At 45.0% G+C, this 19,880-nt stretch overlaps 1 protein-coding gene across 3 annotated transcripts; it reads right to left on the bottom strand.

The window, feature by feature from the left end:
* Positions 1-715: 715 nt before the first annotated feature.
* On the bottom strand, positions 716-19,238 carry LOC139534535 (netrin-1-like). 3 transcript variants are annotated; one of them, XM_071333735.1, is made up of 8 exons: positions 19,114-19,238; positions 18,926-19,020; positions 9,089-10,557; positions 8,713-8,901; positions 5,881-6,030; positions 2,969-3,025; positions 2,325-2,405; positions 716-2,228 (listed from the first exon to the last, which is right to left on the bottom strand). In XM_071333735.1, exons 3-8 carry the CDS (start codon positions 10,545-10,547, stop codon positions 1,567-1,569), a joined length of 2,598 nt encoding a protein of 865 aa, XP_071189836.1. In that variant the 5' UTR covers positions 10,548-10,557; positions 18,926-19,020; positions 19,114-19,238; the 3' UTR covers positions 716-1,566. The 3 variants fall into 3 exon arrangements, with proteins under 3 accessions (XP_071189836.1, XP_071189839.1, XP_071189838.1); XM_071333738.1 differs by lacking the exon at positions 18,926-19,020; XM_071333737.1 differs by lacking the exon at positions 19,114-19,238 and having other exon boundaries at positions 18,926-19,107.
* Positions 19,239-19,880: the final 642 nt, after the last annotated feature.

Genomic DNA, 19,880 nt, shown 5'->3' with positions numbered 1-19,880 from the left:
TGGGCCAACCAATCACAGGCTGCATCACAACATGGGTCAACCAATCACAGGCTACATCATAACATGGGCCAACCAATCACAGGCTGCATCACAACATGGGTCAACCAATCACAGGCTACATCACAACATGGGCCAACCAATCAACCATACAAAGCTATAAGAACAACATGACAACTGACAATTGGGAGCTCCCTCATCGGTCTCCCTCCTCACACCCCTCACTCTTACTCCCTCCCCTCCTCACTCATACCCCTCACCCCTTCTCCTCCTCACCCCTTCAACCATTTTCCCCTCCTCCCTTCCCCTCCTCACCCCTCCTCGCCCTTTCCCCAGGGCTGGGGTGCTATACGTATTTTCCAGACCAAAACAGAACGCATGACATCACATTTGACCAATGCGTTTTAGATGTGTATCTCTAGTTCTAAATGTCTGTGGTAGGATTCAGGCTCTATCTGAGAGTCATATTCTATCTTAGAGCGACTCAACGTTCCTCTAAATGGCAGTTCGTTGGTGTCAGTTTCTTAGACTATGGTTGCATCGCTCAACCCATGGGAAATGTGCCTCAGTGAACATAAGTTTGTGTCACTTGACACGATGTTGTGTATCTGCCACTGAAAGGAACTCTCAACTGAAGTGGTGTTACAAGCACAAAGTAGGATAGTCAGTTGTAGACAGTATTTGTACAGTACTATATTACATGAAAAACACCTTTATTTTCATCTCTAGGTTCATTTTGTGAGGTAGAGTGTTATAGAGTCCACGGCTATGGAGAAGTCAACGTCCGACAGGCGGGGTGGCGAGGTGTCGAGGCGTTGGTGAGACGCCTTCAAACCTACTCAATCATATATCCGTATTATTTGATTCTTGTTTGTTTTGCTTTTTCAAGCGCTTTGAGATTATTTTAGTAATGAAAAGTTGAATCAATTATTAGTAGTAGTAGTGTATACTTTGGGACACATATTGCCCATACTGTATTGACATAAATAAATATATGTATGTCAGTTTACTATACGTTTATTGTAATCGTGATCCATCCCGAAGCACCCTTGATCTATTCTTGCCTAAAATATACCTAAACATTTCTAAGCATAAATACAATTCAGATACTTTTTCAAGAAAACATTTTACTTTATGTAATTCAATAAAAAACCCAATTGCCACTTTTACAGTGTTCATTCACTCTCAACAATACTAAGCCGATTCAGTAGAAAAACATTGTAATGGCAACGTTTGAGTCCTTTTCTCCATGATTCTGTTTTTAGCTCAAGCACCTGGATGTTTGATTTCTGAACCGATGACCAAACTGCTCCCTCTCTCTTCTCCTCACTGGAAGTTGAAGGGAAAGATGACGGGAACAACTGATCATCCCTCCATTTTTCTGGACATTGGACACCCAGTGCTTACACAGTCTGACAGAGACCACTTGCTCCCTCTCTCCCTTCTCCATTCATCACTCACCCCCCTCTCCTTATGAGAAGAACTGCAAAGGGGTATAGCCCATCTATTTGACAATATTTCTTTATTTCTTCATCCCTTAATCTTTCTCTCTCTTCTTCCTCCTACATTTCAGACAGGGGTCTGGGTTGAACATACTAGACTGGGTGTGGAGGTGGATGGAGTCTGCTCCTGTTGCTGTTCCTGGGATTGTGATGGTCCAGGTCTGTGGTGTGAGGAGGACTGTGTATGAGTGTTGTTTGTGTCCAACGCCACAGAGTTCTCTGCCTCCTCTTCCATGTCTTTCACAGAGTCTGAGGGTGTGTGTGAATGTGAATGTTTGTGTGGGTGCACCTTGACCTCTGTCTCTTTCTCTGTCACAAGGTGAGGTGGGGTGTACTCTGAGTAATGGTGCTTCGAGTGGCCCCCATGAGGGTCCCCACCCCCAGGCAATTTTGGGGGGCAGCGGCCCCTCTTGTCCTGCCCCCTGAACCCTCTCAGTTTGGGATTCCAGTGCTCCCTCCACTGGAGAGCCAGTGTGGATCTATCGGCGACCAGCCGCCGCTCCTCGGGGCCCCAGTTCCGCCTCCCCCCCTCGGCCCCGATCAGCAGGAAGGTGCGGCCCACCTGGAGGGCGGGGCAGCCGCAGCCAAGGTCACGGTCGGGAACCCACAGTGCCTGAGGGCCCTTGCGAACACGGGAGGAAGAACCCGTACGGAACACGGTCTGGATCCAGACGGAGAACTGCCACCAGGGGCCTGAACGCTCCATCCCTCTGACCTGTAGCTTCAGGACTGGGGGAGAGAGAGAGAGAGGGAATTGCTTGAATTTTGTATTTTTGCATTGTATTCTGCAGCCATGCCAAAGTCATTGTACCTTACAGTTCTTACCAAAGTCCTTTAGACAGTACGTCTCCAGGTTCATCCTCACTTTAACCAGCGATGGCTGGCAATACGATACACACTCCTCATCTGAGAGATAGAGAGAGAGGGGGGGGGGGATTGAGGGGGAACAAGAGAACGAGAAGGAGAGAAAGTGAGAGGGAGAGAGAGGGAATGTATTGAATGAGAGAGAGCATCTCACTGCGACACATGTCTGTACCACTAATTACAATATGCCCTGCTTCTATTTGTCATCACAGTATCTTATGTCTAACAGATGCCTCTCTGGAGTCCAGCAACAGGTGAAACATCCCCCTACCACCACTAGAGGGAGCTAGACAGCTACCAATCCAGTAGATCATTACAGCTGAGACTCACACAAGGTACAGTATGTATCTAATTGGAAAGTTATCAGTCACCAACTCTAGTCCAGAAGAGTTACAGTTATTCTGTTCTAAAACGCTTGAATCAGTTAATCCGTCGCTGATCAGGATTTTTGATCAGGTGTGAAAGCGCTGGGCTGAAACCAAAGCCTGTAACTCCCCAGGTCCAGCGTTGGGGGAACCACTGAAATTGTGGCCCAATATTACAGTTCAATATAGTAGATTGTGTTGAGACTTGCAATAGTGTTTTCATTCTCAACCCAAACTCACCTACACTGTACTGGGGTTGGTACACAGGTGTGGTGGGGGTTGCAACCTCCTGGATTCCTACGGATAAAAACAAACACATTGACAGGTTGTATGTCGTATAGAGGTGAAAGTTGAGAATAGACAGGGGCAGGGTGTGAATACAATGCCTTTTAGCTTGACCCTACTTATACAGACTTGTCTTTGTGCACTATAAGTGACTGTGTGTGTGTGTGTGTGTGTGTGTGTGTGTGTGTGTGTGTGTGTGTGTGTGTGTGTGTGTGTGTGTGTGTGTGTGTGTGTGTGTGTGTGTGTGTGTGTGTGTGTGTGTGTGTGTGTCGAATGGGAGAGAATGTGAATATGTGTGCTATGCGTGAATGCCTGTCGGTGTGTGTGTGTGTGTGTGGAATTCCCATGTGGAAAATGAGTGTGTGTCTGGATGAGTTGGTGTGTGTGTGTGGTCCTCAAAGAGCCCCACACACACACACACACACACACACACACACACACACACACACACACACACACACACACACACACACACACACACACACACAGACACACACTCACTCTGGTGCAAAATGTTTTTTTAGCTACATTACCCATAAAGACACATCAGAGTATAGTCATACCACAGGTCTGTCTATCTGGTTGTCTGTCTATCTAATGTCACCTTCATGACCCTAGAAGTGTCAGCCTACCTCATGTACACCTGGGCTATCCATATAGTATCCTGGCTTTAAGTACGTGTGTGTGGCTTTGGGGCCCACCATATATTACCCTGGCCCTCACTGTGTCCTGTGTCCCTGTCCTCTCTGACACAACTGGGACAGTCAATGACACCCTACACCTCATCCCAGCTGACTGGGGTAGGAGGGCCCAGAGTTAGAGCTAGTTCTGAACTGGAGTTGGGGTTAATCCTATTGGGGGTTGGAGCATGCACGTGCACATGCGTGCGTGCGTATGCTCACATACTCAAGACATGCAATGGTTCGAGTTGCGTGACCTAGGGATGAATCTTCCTCCAGTGTGTGCATGCCTGCATGTGTGAGAGTGCATTTGTGTTTGTGCATACATCTGCATATGTGTGTGTGTGTGTGTGTGTGTGTGTGTGTGTGTGTGTGTGTGTGTGTGTGTGTGTGTGTGTGTGTGTGTGTGTGTGTGTGTGTGTGTGTGTGTGTGTGTGTGTGTGTGTGTGTGTGTGTGTGTGTGTGTGTGTGTGTGTGTGTGTGTGTGTGTGTGTGCGTGCGTGCGTACGTACGTGCGTTCTTGTGTGCGTTCGTGCGTGCGTGTGTGTGTGTGTGCATATATGTGTGTGTGTGTGTGTGTGTGTGTGTGTGTGTGTGTGTGTGTGTGTGTGTGTGTGTGTGTGTGTGTGTGTGTGTGTGTGTGTGTGTGTGTGTGTGTTTGTGTGTGTGTTTTTGTGTGTGTGACCTCAATACATGTCCTAGCCTATCTGTTCAGACAACTGGTGTGGCCACCACAAAACCCAGATCAGCAACCTACTAATTATACAGCCCTGGCTCCTTTTCCAACGATGACTTTAGCTTTAAGGGTGAGTTAGCTTCCTGTGGCTGAGGTCTCAACTCATCACCGCTAACTTTGTTTTTAGCCAGCGAGCGGCTTGCTTTTGGTGGACGAGGGGAGAGAGAAGAGAGAGAGAGTGAAAGAGAGAGAGAGAGAGAGAAAGAGGGAGAGAGAGAGAGAGAGAGAGAGAGAGAGAGAGAGAGAGAGAGAGAGGGGAGGGGAAGAGAGAGAAGAGAGAAGAGAGAGAGAGAGAGAGAGAGAGAGAGAGAGAGAGAGAGAGAGAGAGAGAGAGAGAGGGGGGGAGGGGAAGAGAGAGAAGAGAGAGAGAGAGAGAGAGAGAGAGAGAGAGAGGGAGGGGAAGAGAGAGAGAGGGAGAGAGAGAGAGAGAGAGAGAGAGAGAGAGAGAGAGAGAGAGAGAGAGAGAGAGAGAGAGAGAGAGAGAGAGAGAGAGAGAGAGAGAGAGAGAGAGAGAGAGAGAGAGAGAGAGAGAGAGAGAGAGAGAGAGAGAGAGAGAGAGAGAGAGAGAGAGAGAGAGAGAGAGAGAGAGAGAGAGAGAGAGAGAGAGAGAGAGAGAGAGAGAGAGAGAGGCTATAGATAGCCATTAGATGGGTTCAGTAGTAAAAACAAACAAGGTTTTCTTTCACTCACTCCTTCCACCGGAAGAGTTATGAGTCTGGAGGGGGGAGCGTTTTGAGGGATGCGCGACAGGTGCGAAACCCAGACCCATGTCACCTGATTAGGGCTTAGAAAGTGTCGCCGCCCGGGCCAATCCATGTGTGGTTGTCGGCACTCCCGCGATTAGACGCAGAAACACACATGGATTAACGCTCGCGGTTCGAAAAGGCAAAGCCACGACTGCAGGAGTGTAGAGGATAAAGTGTTTAAAATCCCAGTCGAGCTGATCTAAGATCAGTGAGAGACAAGGTCTGCTCATAGAGGCCTTAAGGGCTCCCTACATTAGCACTGTTGTGGAAACAGTAAAACAAGCATTGTTGGAAATCAGAGGAGGGAGGAGCCAGGGCGATTTGGACAAATTAATATAGATATTTGATAGCCGAGGGTGGCTCCTTTTATACAGGTTTGATAAAGGCTTCAATTAGGTAAAAAACTAATTAGGTTGAGAGAGAGAGAGGGGGGGGGGCAGATAAAGGGTCATTGAGTTTCACAACACGAGTTACAATGAGATTAATTTCCTATTGGAAACCAAAACCCCAAGGCAGTGAGACTCAAGTGACGATGAAAGTCTGTAGTTGGGCTTAAACCAAAAACTATGCAGTAAAATGTGTGCCATTTTGGTTCCAAAGCTCCAGGATAATCACATTCTTTCTTGAATCACCATTAGAATCTTATCGTCTGGCCCTACATGGAGGCCAGTTTCCAGACAGAGTAGGTAGGTACAGTTGACTTACGGATGCAGGGCCGGAGGGGGGAGCGCCCCTGTTTGTAACCAAGGGCGCAGCGGTTGCACTTCAAACCCGTTACCCCATCCCGACACAAACACTGTCCTGATGTCTGGTTACACCAGCGGCCCACAGCACCCATAGGGTGACACTGACACGCTGAGAGAGATAGAGAGGATTGAAGGATGGGAGGAGAGAAAGAAATAGATGAATGCAAATACAACCAAAAAAAATAGACAGCATTGCATAATTGGTAACATTGGCTCCTTTCATGCTAATCAAGCTTTGAATTTGAGAGAGGGAGAGAGAGAGAGAGAGAGAGAGAGAGAGAGAGAGAGAGAGAGAGAGAGAGAGAGAGAGAGAGAGAGAGAGAGAGAGAGAGAGAGAGAGAGAGAGAGAGAGAGAGAGAGAGAGAGAGAGAGAGAGAGAGAGAGAGAGAGAGAGAGAGAGAGAGAGAGAGAGAGAGAGAGAGAGAGAGAGAGAGAGAGAGAGAGAGAGAGAGAGAGAGAGAGAGAGAGAGAGAGAGAGAGAGAGAGAGAGAGAGAGAGAGAGAGAGAGTTGGGGTTATCCAAAGGGCACAGACAAAGAGGAAGCCGTTCTTCAGTAGGTCTGTTTTACCTCCAGTAAAGTAGTTTAAACAAACCCTTACAGCTACTCCAAACACCTTTAAATAATTAGCTTTACAGGCAAGTCACCAAGGTTTAAATCACTAGATTTGGAAAAAGGCTGACTTGACCTGAACATTGATCGAATAAACATGGTGGATTTATCTGTCATTGATTATTAAATCAAATAATATTATGACACATAAATAGCACTAAGGTAACTGACATAAGTTAACTAGCTATACTGTAGCCTATAAATGTCTATAGCTTGGGTGCCAGTCTGTTTCTTCTCCCTTCTCAACTCCTTGTAACGCCAGACTTGGCATGACAATACCATAGAGCGATTCCTTGTTGCTTGGGCTTTTAGGCTGGGTTTCTGTACAGCACTTTGAGATATCAGCTGATTTAAGAAGGGCTATATAAATGCATTTGATTTGATTTGATTTAACTAATGGACAATGAAGTTGTATTGTATTGTATATTTATGGAATTTTGGCCTCACCCAGGCCTCCTTTAAGACTCCATAATGTTTAATCTGTAGGTGCTACAAAGCAAAACATTGGTTCATATGAAGCTTTACCACTTGTTCTGTAATATGAGTAGTATTTTGATTTCAAGAAAAAAAGTATTAATTTCAATATTGAAAAAAATAAACATGAATATTGAAAAAACAAATGTTTTGACTTGACACGTTTTTCAATCTACAGTGGTTCTTCCTTTAAAAGTTGCGTCGTACTGTAGCACAGTTTGCAGGCTGCCGAAGATTTCTATGGCACGTCATTTAAGTGTCAGCCATTGTTGCATTAATGCTAGTTAGTGCTAGTTTGACCACCAGAGGGCATCTTTGAGAAGCATTTGACTGTTTTAAAAAATTGGCTGTCCTAGAGAATTTAAAGCCTTTTTTAAAAGAACATAGTATATGGGATTGATTTTAAGAATGTAGCTTAATTAATTGTATTAATATTATGGTGTATTGTTGAGCATAATATACTCTACGGGCTTATCAAAGTTCCAGACTGAGATCTCAGCTAGTGTTAAAGTTATGGCCCATTTTATTCAGAGAAATTGGCATAGTAGGCAATGTAACCAATCACAGCCCTCTTTTTACTTGTATCATTGCATATCCTGACCATTTTGAATCCATTTTCACATTCACTCTGTTGGTAATGCTTACAAATTGGATCGTACCTCTAAAAGTAGCAGAGATCCCACCCACTCTGGAACTTTGATATGCCCGTATATAATATTATGTTCAATAATATATTGAGCAATTTGTCAAATCTAAAATGGTATATTTTCAATATTCATGTTCATATTTTTAAATATTCCTAAATGAATGTCATTTTTTAAAATTGAAATCAAAATACTACTTATATTACAGAGCAAGCTGTAAAGCCTATATTATTATTTTTGTTGTTGCTTTGTAGCATCTATGAATGAAACATTCTGAAGTCTTAAAGGAGGCCTGGGTATGGCCAAAATGTCATAAATATGCCAATTTTGAATCATTCTGTCTCAATTGTGCTTTTAGATACAAATGTCAAATATACGTCAACAAGCCTTTCCCCAAAGGACCATTCTATGGATTACATTTTGTGAAATCTTTCTTGTCCTGGTTTCGTGAGGAATCACTCCATAAGGAGTTGGCAAGACCTGAAACAGACTAGCATCCAGGCTAAAATATCCCGTTCAAGTTCTCCAATATTGCTACAACACACACACTCAATCACTCACACAGACACACACCTGCATGTGTCGTGTGCATGACCTAACCACACACCATTAACAATGGTTATATTAGAACTTAGGTCAACCGCCCAATGAGCATGCCAGAGTGTCACAATCACTTGGGACATGTGACCAGTCAAAGGTCAAATGGCAGAGTGGATTCCAGCCAGTGGTAACAACATGGACACTAGATCCAGTCAAGCACAAAGGGAATGTTTGTAACCCTAACAGGAATAACTGTCCTCTGTCACAATGTAACCACCTCATAAACACTGTGGAGGCAGGAACACAGACACATGTAGACAAACCCCGTAGACTGGCAGATACACAAAGAGAAACAGATATACTAACAGACGCATATGCACACGCACTTGGACACACACATACATCTCTGCATGGATAAGATACACAGCTGGTCAGTACGACCTAATACAGACACAACTTTAATGCTCGCGCGCACACACACACACACATACACTCTCTCTCTCGCTCCCTCTCTCTGACTGACATTGGCAAGCCTTGTGGTGGTTGGGTAGCTTGCCGTGGTCCCGGGTGTGTCCGTTCTGGCAGTACTGGCAGTGACGTCCCGCTGTGTGATGCCGACACTTCAGACATACCCCCCCGCTGCGCCGGCCCGACTGCTGGAACACCTCCATGCTGAACCGACACTTAGAGGAGTGGCCGTTACACTCACATGCTGGGGGTAGGAGAGAGGAGGGGAAGGGGAGGTGGGAGGGAGGGAGGGAGGGAGGGAATGAATTTCAGTGAAAGCTAGTAAAGTTTACATTCATGATCCAATATGCACTCACTCACACACACAGACATGCACGCACACATGCAGACGCACAAACACACACACACAGTAATGGGGGGGTGTGACTCACGGACGCACGGGTGTGGCTGACTGGGCGTGGCTCGTTGCCAGGGCCTGTCGTAGTAGAAGTCCTCACAAACGTCGCAGTCTGCCCCCGCTGTGTGGTGCTCACACACACACACCGCCCGGTCCGCGTCGTCATGACGACACCGTGAGGCATGCCCGTTACACTTACACCTGCCCCCCACCTGCAGGTCCGAGAGGGCCAGGGGGGGCCGGACAGGGGGGGCGGAGATCAATGGGGAGGGAGGAACTAGCTGGAGATTCCGATTGTTGTTTCTCCTCCTCCTCAATTCCCGCCCCTTGTTGTCCTTCCCCTGCCCCTCGATTGTCCAATCACAGACGCCGCCTTCCTGGCACGGACTCCAATGGTGGCCCCCCTCCCTTTTGCGGCCACGCCCTTTTCCTTTACCGTTCCCTCTCTTGGAGGTGTCCATTGCCTGAGTGTCTCGTTCTAAATCCTTCCGGGTCACATTGTGTCCATCCTCTCCCTGACCCCCCGACCCTTTGTTGTGACCCCTCCGCCAGGATTTGTCCATTTTCTCTCCTCTGCTCCTCCCTCGTTTTTCTGTCTTTTTCATCTCCTTCTCCACAAACCCCCAAGCATTGTTGTCCCCATTCACCTGACCCACCACAGCTTTATTCTTCGACCCCACGCTCCACCTCAGAACCCCAGCACCTGCTCCCAATGCCACACCAACCCCCCTATCCTCCGAACTTCCCAACTTAGTCTGCTGGGACTGGGTCACCTGGTGGAAGACCACCCGTATGTCCGTGGCAGTCACCCAGTCCTGCAGGGTGGGGCTGTAGTCAAAGTCTGGAGAGGAAGGCCTTCCATCCAGGGTGGAGAATGCCAGCACCATGCCCCCCCGGTGCCTCTGCAGGGGCCGGGGATCCGAGCACAGAGGCTCTGTCTCCTGGTGCCTGGTCTTGGCCACCGTCTGGGCCTGGAGCCCAAACCTCCCGGGGCAGTCGCTGGAGTAATGCTGCATGGGCCTCCAGGTGCGCCCGTGGTCCATGGACTTGAGCAAAGAGACGGAGACCGGATCCGACGGCTCCCCCTGCTGGCAGAACTGCAGGCTGATGTAAGTGACCTCAAAGCGCCGGCCCAGGGGGAGGGTGAGAACCCAATCCCCGCCGTCGGAGCCTCCCACCTGGGCTGTCCAGCAGGTCAGGTTGTAGGGGTTGTGGAGGTCCGTGACGGAGCTGACGTTAACAGCATTTTGGTCAGGAGGTCCTCGGAGGGAGTTGGCGGCACTGACTGGGACACCGTAGGCGGCATTGATGAATTCCGACAGGCAGTGTCGCGGACGCCCATCCAGGTGGTAGCAGGGGTCATGGGGAGAAGTCCAGCTCAGAGGGGAGTGGGAGAGTGAATGGGAAAGGAGGGAAGGAGGGAGAAAAGTGAGGACTAGTAGGAGAAAAGAGAGGAAGAAGGAGGGGGGAGGGGAGACGGTCAGGAACATCATGTCATCGAGCCTGTGGGAGAAAATTATAAAGTAAAAGATTTTAGGGGATAAAGCGACAGTGAAATCATAAAAGGAAAAGATACTGATGGATTTATATGACTTGTGGTTGGAGCCAAAGGGAGGGGCCTTCTGAGGTAGAGAGACCACCTGTGCCTTTATTGAAAACACCAGTTCGCACCACCACCTTGAACATTTAACATTTAACTCTCATATAATCCAGCCAAATCTATCTTCTCCCTTAACCAGGATTCTTTCTGTGACTTGTACCAGCGAGTTTTAGATGACTGTATGGATGAAAGCTTATAAAGAGTGGATGAATGTAGAAAACTAGCGGGTCTGTCCAGGATGACAAAAAACAGCTGGGCCTGAAAACACAAGCTGGGCAGCATCCATCATCTTTATGGTCCTCCTTTCAAATTCTTCTACCGCCGCTCTGCTCCACTCCGCTCTACTCAACGCACATGGGCAACAACCCGAGTTTTGGAGAACCCAATGTGTGGAGAGAAATGGAAGGAGAGAGAGAGGATGTGAGAAAGAAAGACAGGAGTGGAAGATGGAGGGAAAGATTTATAGAAGAGAACGCGAGAAATGTGTGTTCGGCTTAAAGCCCCTGTACAGCCACTTCCTGGGAGAAGACAAACACACTTATGTACGTCCACGGTGTGAACGGATTTTTTCCCCCTCGTAAGACGGCTGGTGATGTGCTAAATGTATTCGTCTGTCAAGAATTGATACTGATACCAGAGAAGGTTACTTCATTTACGCCTGCAGACATGTGCGAACAATGCGTCTACTTTTCCTGACAACATGATCTACGACAACAAACTTTGCAGTTTTATGAGCTCACACGGATGAGTTGAGGGAAAGCGAGCAAGGATCCCACCCAACACTTCGCTTCACACCAAACAACTTACAAAGACGCACATTGTTAGGACCCATCTCTTCTCCAGGCCCTCTTTCTTTCTTTCACTGTCTACTGTGCAGTGCTTCTCTCTCTCCTTCTATCCTCCCCTTTCTCTCATTCTCTCGCTTTCTTTAGAGTATCTTTCTCCTCTCTCTTATTCCCTCTCCCCCTTCCCTCTTTCTCTACCCTTTCTGTTCCCTCTCCTTCTCTCTCTCTCTCTCTCTCCATCACCTGCCCCCTTCGTTCTGTTCTGGGAATATCTCTAACTGCGTCTAGATTGATGATGTCCTAACAAGCGTTTGACACTGACAGCACAGTCAGCAGGCCTGTATAAACCAACCCCATAGGAGAGGAGAGAGGAGAGGAGAAGAGTTGAGAGCCTCCCAGGGCTAGTCATCCCACTCAATTAGACCACAGCCGGAAACTTGAGGCTTCCCTTAGGACCACAGCACTATAAGTGGGTCTAGGGGGGGTTACAATGAGAGTCGGCAACTAAAACAACCTATATTACTCAACTGACCCCCCAAAATGAGTTATGATTCCTCCGTGCCCAAAAAGTGGTCCGTCCCAACCTAGCTTTGTGAAATCGGGCAGATGAGGCGTATCAGGCATATGTTTCGGGTGTCATTATTGGAAACGCCACGGCCCGGCGGCTGAGGTGATGAGCGGCCCGACTGCGGCCCCTGTCCCGCCGCACCGCATTCCGGGGGTCCGGTGTGCGCCCCCTGAGCATTCCACACGTGTTGCGACATCCAGCTGGGAACCCAGACGTCCCTTTAAAAACTGAGCCTCATTAATTGATCGACTGATTAATTGAGTCTCAGGTTTCATAACGGCGTCAGAGTTTCGCTGGAGGGGCGTCTGGTAGGTGATGTATAGTCAGGGCTGGGGGGGGTGATGGTATATAACAGGGGTTCCCAAACTTTTTGGGTTCGTGACCCACCAATTGAGGTGCCTTTTGAGTCGCGACCCACCATAAGGGTTGAGTGTTAAAGAAACATACACAGACCAAAGAATTAATCAAAAATATCATCTTGGCAGTGGAAAGAAAATGCTGTAGTTTTAAAGCTAATTTGCTGCAATTCTAGGCATTTTGACATGGCTAGTACTGTGTTATTATGCTCAAACATTATAACAAAATCAATGGGTACCTGACTGCCTAGCTATAATTTTGCTGATTGTAAGTTCTCAAAGATTATAGGAGTATATTTTTATATAGGTCCATTATTGCTTCTACATACTTTCTATTTGGTTTTAGTTGTTTAAGTTTACACTGAATAATTATTTCCCAAAAAATAAATGCACAAAAAATGTAATCCCACCGCGGGTTCCGACCCACAGTTTGGGAACCACATGTATATAATGAGAGTAAAGTGAGGGTTAGGAGAATTTGTGGAAGGGGGGTTGTGTGGTGATGGGGGATGTCTGAAATTCAGACTAGATGTGGTTGGTGGGTAAGGGGTGAAAGAGGGATAAAAGGGGTAAGGATACAGGCCATAGCGGCGAGGGGGTTGTTTGCCATTCCCCATGGCGTGATTTGCACTTGTCTCGGTCACATTACCTCGTCGCTAATGAAACATACTGTAGCCCCCATTACAAACTACATGATAGATGGAAGCTCTTCAGAGAAGATCACAGTGCTCTTTAAAGTGCTACTCACCCCCAACCGTCCCCCCAGGCCAAATGCAGACCGCCTCACCCCCCTCTGCCCTGAAACCAGATCGCCAGTCTCGCACCAGGGATGTAACCCAAACACCGGATACCGTTTCAACGGTTTTCCTCCTTCCATAAATTCACACGCCTGGCATGCCAGAAGAACATGGTGGATGAGTGTCATTTCTATTTAATTGACCCCCTTCAGTTTTAAAGACAAATAGAAGAGAGGAAGAACACTCATATCCCACATGCTGGACAACATACATATCCATCCACTACAACAACCTTTAATGGAGAATCACAGGAATAACGGTGTTCCGGAGTGAATATGAACCAATCACGGACAGAATACTATCAACATTTTGTTGTGTTACAGCCTGAATTCTCTCACGCATCTACAAACAACACCCATAATGACAAAGTGAAAACATGTATTTAGAAATGTAAGCAAATGTATTGACAATTAAATACAGAAATATCTTATTTACATAAGTATTCACACCCCTGAGTCAATACATGTTAAAATCATCTTTGGCAGAATTTACAGCTGGGAGTCTTTCTCGGTAAGTCTCTAAGAGCTTTGCAGACCTGGATTGTACAATATTTGCACATTATTCTTTTAAACATTCTTCAAGCTCTGTCAAGTTGTTTGTTGATCATTGCTAGACAGCCATTTTCAAGTCTTGCCATAGATTGTCATGCCGATTTAAGTCAAAACTGTTATTAGGCCACTCAAGAACATTCAATGTCATCTTGGTAAGCAACTGTATTTGGCCTTGTGTTTTAGGTTATTGTCCTGCTGAAAGGTGAATGTGTCTCCCCTGTCTGTTGGAAAGCAGACTTAATCAGGCTTTCCTCTAGGATTGTTCCTGTACTTTGCTCTATAAAAAAAAACTCCCTAGTCCTTGCCGATAACAAGCATAGCCATAACATGATGCAGCCACCACCATGCTTGAAACTATGAAGAGTGGTACTCAGTGATGTGTTGCGTTGGATTTGCCCCAAACATAACGGTTTGTATTCCGGACATAAAGTACATTTCTTTCACACATTTTTTCGCAGTTTTACTTTAGTGCCTTATTGCAAACATGCATGATTTGGAATATTTGTATTTTGTTCGGGCTTCCGTCTATTCACTCTGTCATTTAGGTTAGTATTGTGTAAAACTACACCGTTGTTGATCCATCCTCGGTTATCTCCTATCACAGCCATTAAACTCTTTAACTGTTTTAAAGTCACCATTGGCCCCATAGTGAAATCCCTGTTTCCTTCCTCTCTGGTAACTGAGTTAGGAAGGACGCCTGTTTCTTTGTAGTGATACACCATCCATTGTGTAATTAATAACTTCACCATGCTTAAAGGGATACTCAATGTCTACTATTTTTTACCCATCTACCAATAGGTGCCTTTCTTGCGAGGAATTGGAAAACCTTCCTGGTCTTTGTGGTTGAATCTGGGTTTGAAATTCACTGCTCGACGGAGGGGCCTTGCAGATAATTTTATGTGTGGGATACAGAGATGAGCTAGTCATTCACAAATCATCTTAAACACTATTATTGCACACAGAGTTCATGCAACTTATTATGTGACTTGTTAAGCACATTTTTACTCCTGAACATATCTAGGCTTGCCATAAAAAAAGGGGTTGAATACTTATTGATTCAAGACATTTCAGCTTTTCAGTTTGTTTTTGATTTGTAGAAATGTCTAAAAACATAATTCCACTTTGACATTATGGGGTATTGTGTGCAGGCCAGTGACACAGAAATTGAAACGTAATCCATTTTAAGTTCAGGCTGTAACACAACAAAATGTGGAAAAGGTCAAGGGGTGTACTTTGTAAAGGCACTGTACATACTTTTAAGCATCAAAACCATTTGTCAAAAAGGTTTTGATACCTATGATCTAACTTTTCAAAAAGCTTACATAAGCAAATAGTGTTTAAGTGAGGTCAATGATATCTCTAGAGGGAGGCAGTAGGCTATGCATGGTCTTTAAAAGCAGCAGCAGTCAGTGGGCCCAGCTATGTTTGGCTTGAGAAGGTCTGGAAAAATACTTGATGACAACCTGGGCCGTGTTTACAGCATAGTCTAACATGGTGGGAGCTAGCTAACAGCAGAGCCTTCTGCTCATGTTCTCACAATAATCCTCCTTTAGCAATCTACTCTAAGACGCTTTGTATAATCTTTCATTCCTTTCGGATTTAGGTGTGAGGAGTTTAAAAAGTAGCGCTTTGGGGTCGAACAGTCTGCTCTGTAAAATCCCACTCCTGCCGCCAATAGTTAAAATGCTTTCCTACTGTGTATTCTCTCAACATGTAGGAAGGGGTGTTTGGGGGTTCGGAAGAGAATAAGATACTAGGGGTGTTAAGAGAGAGATAAGACTGGATACCCGGGTGTTGTAAGAGGGGCCTATGGGGGTGGCAACGGGGGTAAAAGACGTGGAGTAAGACACAGCGTGTATGCGCTCAGACGGAGATATCATTCGATTTATAGGGTGGTAAGAGGGGAGTAAGAAACGGGTAAGAAGGTGATGAAAGTAGGGGAAAATAGGACGATACAAGAGTAAGACTGTGACATTTATTTTATTTGTTTATTTTAATTTTATTTAACCTTTATTTAACTAGGCAAGTCAATTAAGAACAAATTATTATTTACAATGACAGACTACACCGGCCAAACCCGGACGACGCAGGACCAACTGTGCGCTGCCCTATGGAACTCCCAATCACCGCCGGTTGTGATACAGCCTGGATATATTAATGAGAACAAGATAAGAGGCATGAGGTGGATAGGATGGCGCTTTGGAGGGGGTTAAATTAGTACTAGAAAGGGTGAAGGGAGAATGGCTAACAACGGGAGAATATGACGTTATTAAGAGGGGTCATGGGTTAAAGTGTGAAAAGAGGATGATGCCTTCTGTTACCTGTCAGCTCCCCTTGCCACTGTTCCACTCTGCGGTCTAAATCTGTGTCTTTTGGGGCTGTGTATCGGGAGCAGATGAGCTGGATTTGGCCTTTCTCACACGTTTTAAAATTCCTCGTCATGGGTAGCAGTGTAGAGCACTGTTCAGCCACAGCCGAACAGCACAGATCTCAACAATACCACGGAATTCAACATGCAATATGAAGGCAGAGGAGATAGCGTGCTTTAGTAAACAGTATTTTATGAAATAATGTAGTTATTGTGCTGTATTTGATATCGATGTCTGATACACGTACATTAGACTGGCTAAGTAGCTATAGCAAAAGGAGGAAAGAAAGTGACGTGGTAAAATAGCACGAGGCCGTGCAAAGAACAGAGTAGGCCTAGGCTAACAAGTATAGGCCTGCTATGTTCAGCTCAAACAACAGTGGTCCACAGTGGAGTACTTCTTTCAAGAGCCCATAACAATATGCATCCTGTGTTTTAAGCCTCCGCCAAGCATTAATGACCTCTAAATACAGTCTATCTGATTAATTACACGTCCTACCACTCTCCCACTGTGAAACTGAACCTGACACCTGTTTGGGCATGTTATCACAGCTGACAAGCAACGCATTTGTTAATTTCCAATTGTCCTTAGCCCGTCCGAAACATAACACTGGGCGTAGAGACCCGGGAAGAGGAGAAGAGAAACGCTATGTACACCGCCCTGTATTCCCCAACGGCATTCCTGCCTGCTCCCGCTGCAACCCTGCGTGATATTCCACACGGAGCGGATTCCAAGAGCGCTGTTTTAGGTGTAATAATCTAATTTTAGTGGGACGGTGAGGGAGGTGCAATTGACAGACTGCACAGAATGGATTATCCCCGCTGCCACTCGTATCATTAGCTAAAGGCCCCTGTCCTGTACCTCTGGTTCGCACCTCCAACGCCCAGCTAACGCCTGCTATGTGACCCCCTCTGTCTAAAGTCAGGAAGAGAAATGGAGTGACACAACAGAGATTACTTACATTGAAAAGCCTTTTCATACAGGCCAGACACCTCAGCTTGGACATATGTAGGGGTTGAATAAGAAAACACATGCCCTAAATGAAGCAAGGCTATTTCTCCCAAGTTCACTGTTTTCTTTTCCCACGCTATTTCATAAACTATCACACAAGTCGGCCATGCGCTAACCCATGGAGGTTTCGCTTCAATGTCGATATTGAAAAACAGATGGACATGAAATCCTTGTCCGTGATTTCATCTTCAAGTACCGCCATAAACAACCTTGGGTGAAGTGAAAGTGAAGCCCATTTGACTAAGTGGAAGAGATCATTTTGGAATTCATGGTAATTAATTGCAAGTTACAGAGAAACGAGAAACAGAATCCTAGAAAAGTAGATATTGACCACCCATTGACTTAGAATCAGAACATGACTAAATAAATCAAGTCAAAGCACGCAGAAGAAGAATTGGACGTACGCAATTTAGTTTGATTTAAATTCAACTGACCGAAGATTATGACAAGATAATATGAACATGTTAATTAAATCCCCCTCGAAGCATTGTTCATGGAGTCAGGAACTGAGATAAAATCTCTTCAGATATGGGCAGCCTGTGTTGACCTTGAACTCGCTAAACGAAAAATATTGGAGACAATTCGAGAGACCATATGCGTTTGGAATTACCGTTTGTCTCATTAGAGAAAAATAACATAGAAACCTAATGGAGTATTTTCTTGTTGCAAAAATGTATTATTATTATTAATAATTACTATGAATAAACGTATTGTTATGAATATTCTGATTTTCATATTAATACATTGCATGCTCATTTAATAGCCAACCTAGCCAATTGAGATAAGTTTAGGAAAATATTATATTGGCTATATCCTTAAATGTTCCCCTATCTTAATTCAATAATTTGAAACCAGAGTTTTATCCTGGGGTGCACCCTGACTTAGACGAATGGGTGTATAAATGAAACGCCCTTCAAAGAAAATGTGTTGGATTGGTTCATTTAACACAAATTGTTTTGGCAAGTGTCCTTTATGTGCGGGGCCAAATTGTCTATAATTGCCCACTCCAGTAATTTACTCAATTTGCTGCATCTTGCAGAGACGAAACCCGATGTATTCTATACTCTAAACATTCTGGGTTGTTTGGATGATCATATACGCATTTAAGTGTTATCATGTTTCTGGTCATTTTCGTTTCGTTTTCTCGAAATAAGTATATTTATCATTGCTGTTGTCGCTTGTCCTGAAATTGGCTGTAAGAAATACACAGGCCCATAGGCCTATCCCTGTTTTCAAGAGAGATATGCGATATTCCCTATACCTACAGGCATATTAATAATAACAATAATAAAACATAATTGGATTGAATTACGTTCAATGTAATTGTAACATAAATAAATGAGAGCCCAATTGCATGTGCCAATGATGGCTAGTGTTTGTCTTAAAAAGTGGCGCTGGACTGCCAAATACAATTCCAATCATCCACTTGATTACTTAGATATCAGATAGTCCTAAAGATATTATTGTCAAATCTCTTTAAATGATTCTCAATCTAATACTTCCAAAATATTTGTTTTCATAAATAAACTCTCTACTAACTGAACAGTGTTTTTAAAGAATTGTAACATTTACTAAACGCAAAATATGTATTACCTTAGGTTAGGATATTCAGATTTTAAATAAACAAAATAGTCTTCAATCATAAAATAATATTCTAATAAAAATGGTCACAGGCTAATTTAATTCACAATTTTGAGCAATACCACTATCCTATTCAGATATAAACCTAGGCTATATTCCCACGAAGAGAACAGGTGTATATCAAATCAATCTTCAATAACAAATGTGTAAATAATCAGTTTGATACAAAACGCTGACTGTAAAGCTCACCTACCCATGGAGAGTGAATATTGAGCTCTTGAAGCGAGAACTTTGGCACGCTCACCGGGTCCAACTAATCAACTTGTCAATGCCTGTAGTCCTTCCATTCTAAATTTAAAACAGGTCCACCAACATCGTGAGAAAGAAGCCACAGCAAGAAAGAAATATACACATAAAAATATAAAATATGAGAACACTCACTATGTGCGTCTCAATGCTTGATCTCCCTTCGCTCGCCGCGGCTCATGCGGTATTTATTAACATAGGGGATGCGGTCTTTATTAATATAGGGGCGCAACAAGTTGACAGTTATCCGGCGGTGCTGTGCTGTGCTCATGGTGTGGTGATCCAACTCGCTGCAGTCCGCCTCGGTAGGGGGCGTCCCGTCCAGTCCTGACGTCAAGACACTGCCGCCTCTCAGCTTCAACTCACATCTGCACAGTCCTACAGAGTCCGTTTGGCGTTTCAAGTTCATTACTGGCAGGCAATTTGAAGACACAGACAATTGAGACAAAGTGGCCTCAATTACCGAGAAGTTCATCTTGCTTTCGAGGACTTCAATCCACTGTAACAATATTTGTTCTCGTTTTCCAAACGTGCAATGGAAAAATATTGTAACCACATAGGCTAGTAGGGGAAAGCTCTTACATGCGGTAGTTAGTAGTAACTTAGCAGATGAACTAAAGCAGATGCAGATGGGAAGCATGAAATAAAAGAGAATGGATGGATGTTAGCGGGACGGAGGGAGGGTGGAGAAGAGAGAGCCTGAGGGAGGAGAGGAACTTTCCCAGAGAAGCCCATAAAACAGATTGATGACTTCCCTCAAGGAATGTTTCCCCAGGTGTGTGTATGTGTGTTCAAGTAGTTACTCGGAGTAGTTTAGAAATGCTATCCTTGGAAGGGTGACAAGATCAATAAAATAAATTGGGGGGAGAAATCACTATTACATGTTGGCAGTTTATGTAGCC

This window comes from Salvelinus alpinus, chromosome 11 (assembly GCF_045679555.1).
Source record: "Salvelinus alpinus chromosome 11, SLU_Salpinus.1, whole genome shotgun sequence".
NCBI classification, from domain to species: domain Eukaryota; kingdom Metazoa; phylum Chordata; class Actinopteri; order Salmoniformes; family Salmonidae; genus Salvelinus; species Salvelinus alpinus.
Note: the sequence above shows the minus strand (reverse complement) of the source record. Positions and strands in the feature narration are given on the sequence as shown.

Bases quoted from the DNA above. Each gene is read 5' to 3' on its own strand.
- LOC139534535 (XM_071333735.1), bottom strand. From the start codon at position 10,547: ATGATGTTCCTGACCGTCTCCCCTCCCCCCTCCTTCTTCCTCTCTTTT. The intron at 8,902-9,088 runs GTGAGTCACACC...TCCTACCCCCAG, and splicing joins TCAGCCACACCCGTGCGTCC to CATGTGAGTGTAACGGCCAC. The intron at 2,229-2,324 runs GTAAGAACTGTA...TCTCTCCCCCAG, and splicing joins GTACTGTCTAAAGGACTTTG to TCCTGAAGCTACAGGTCAGA.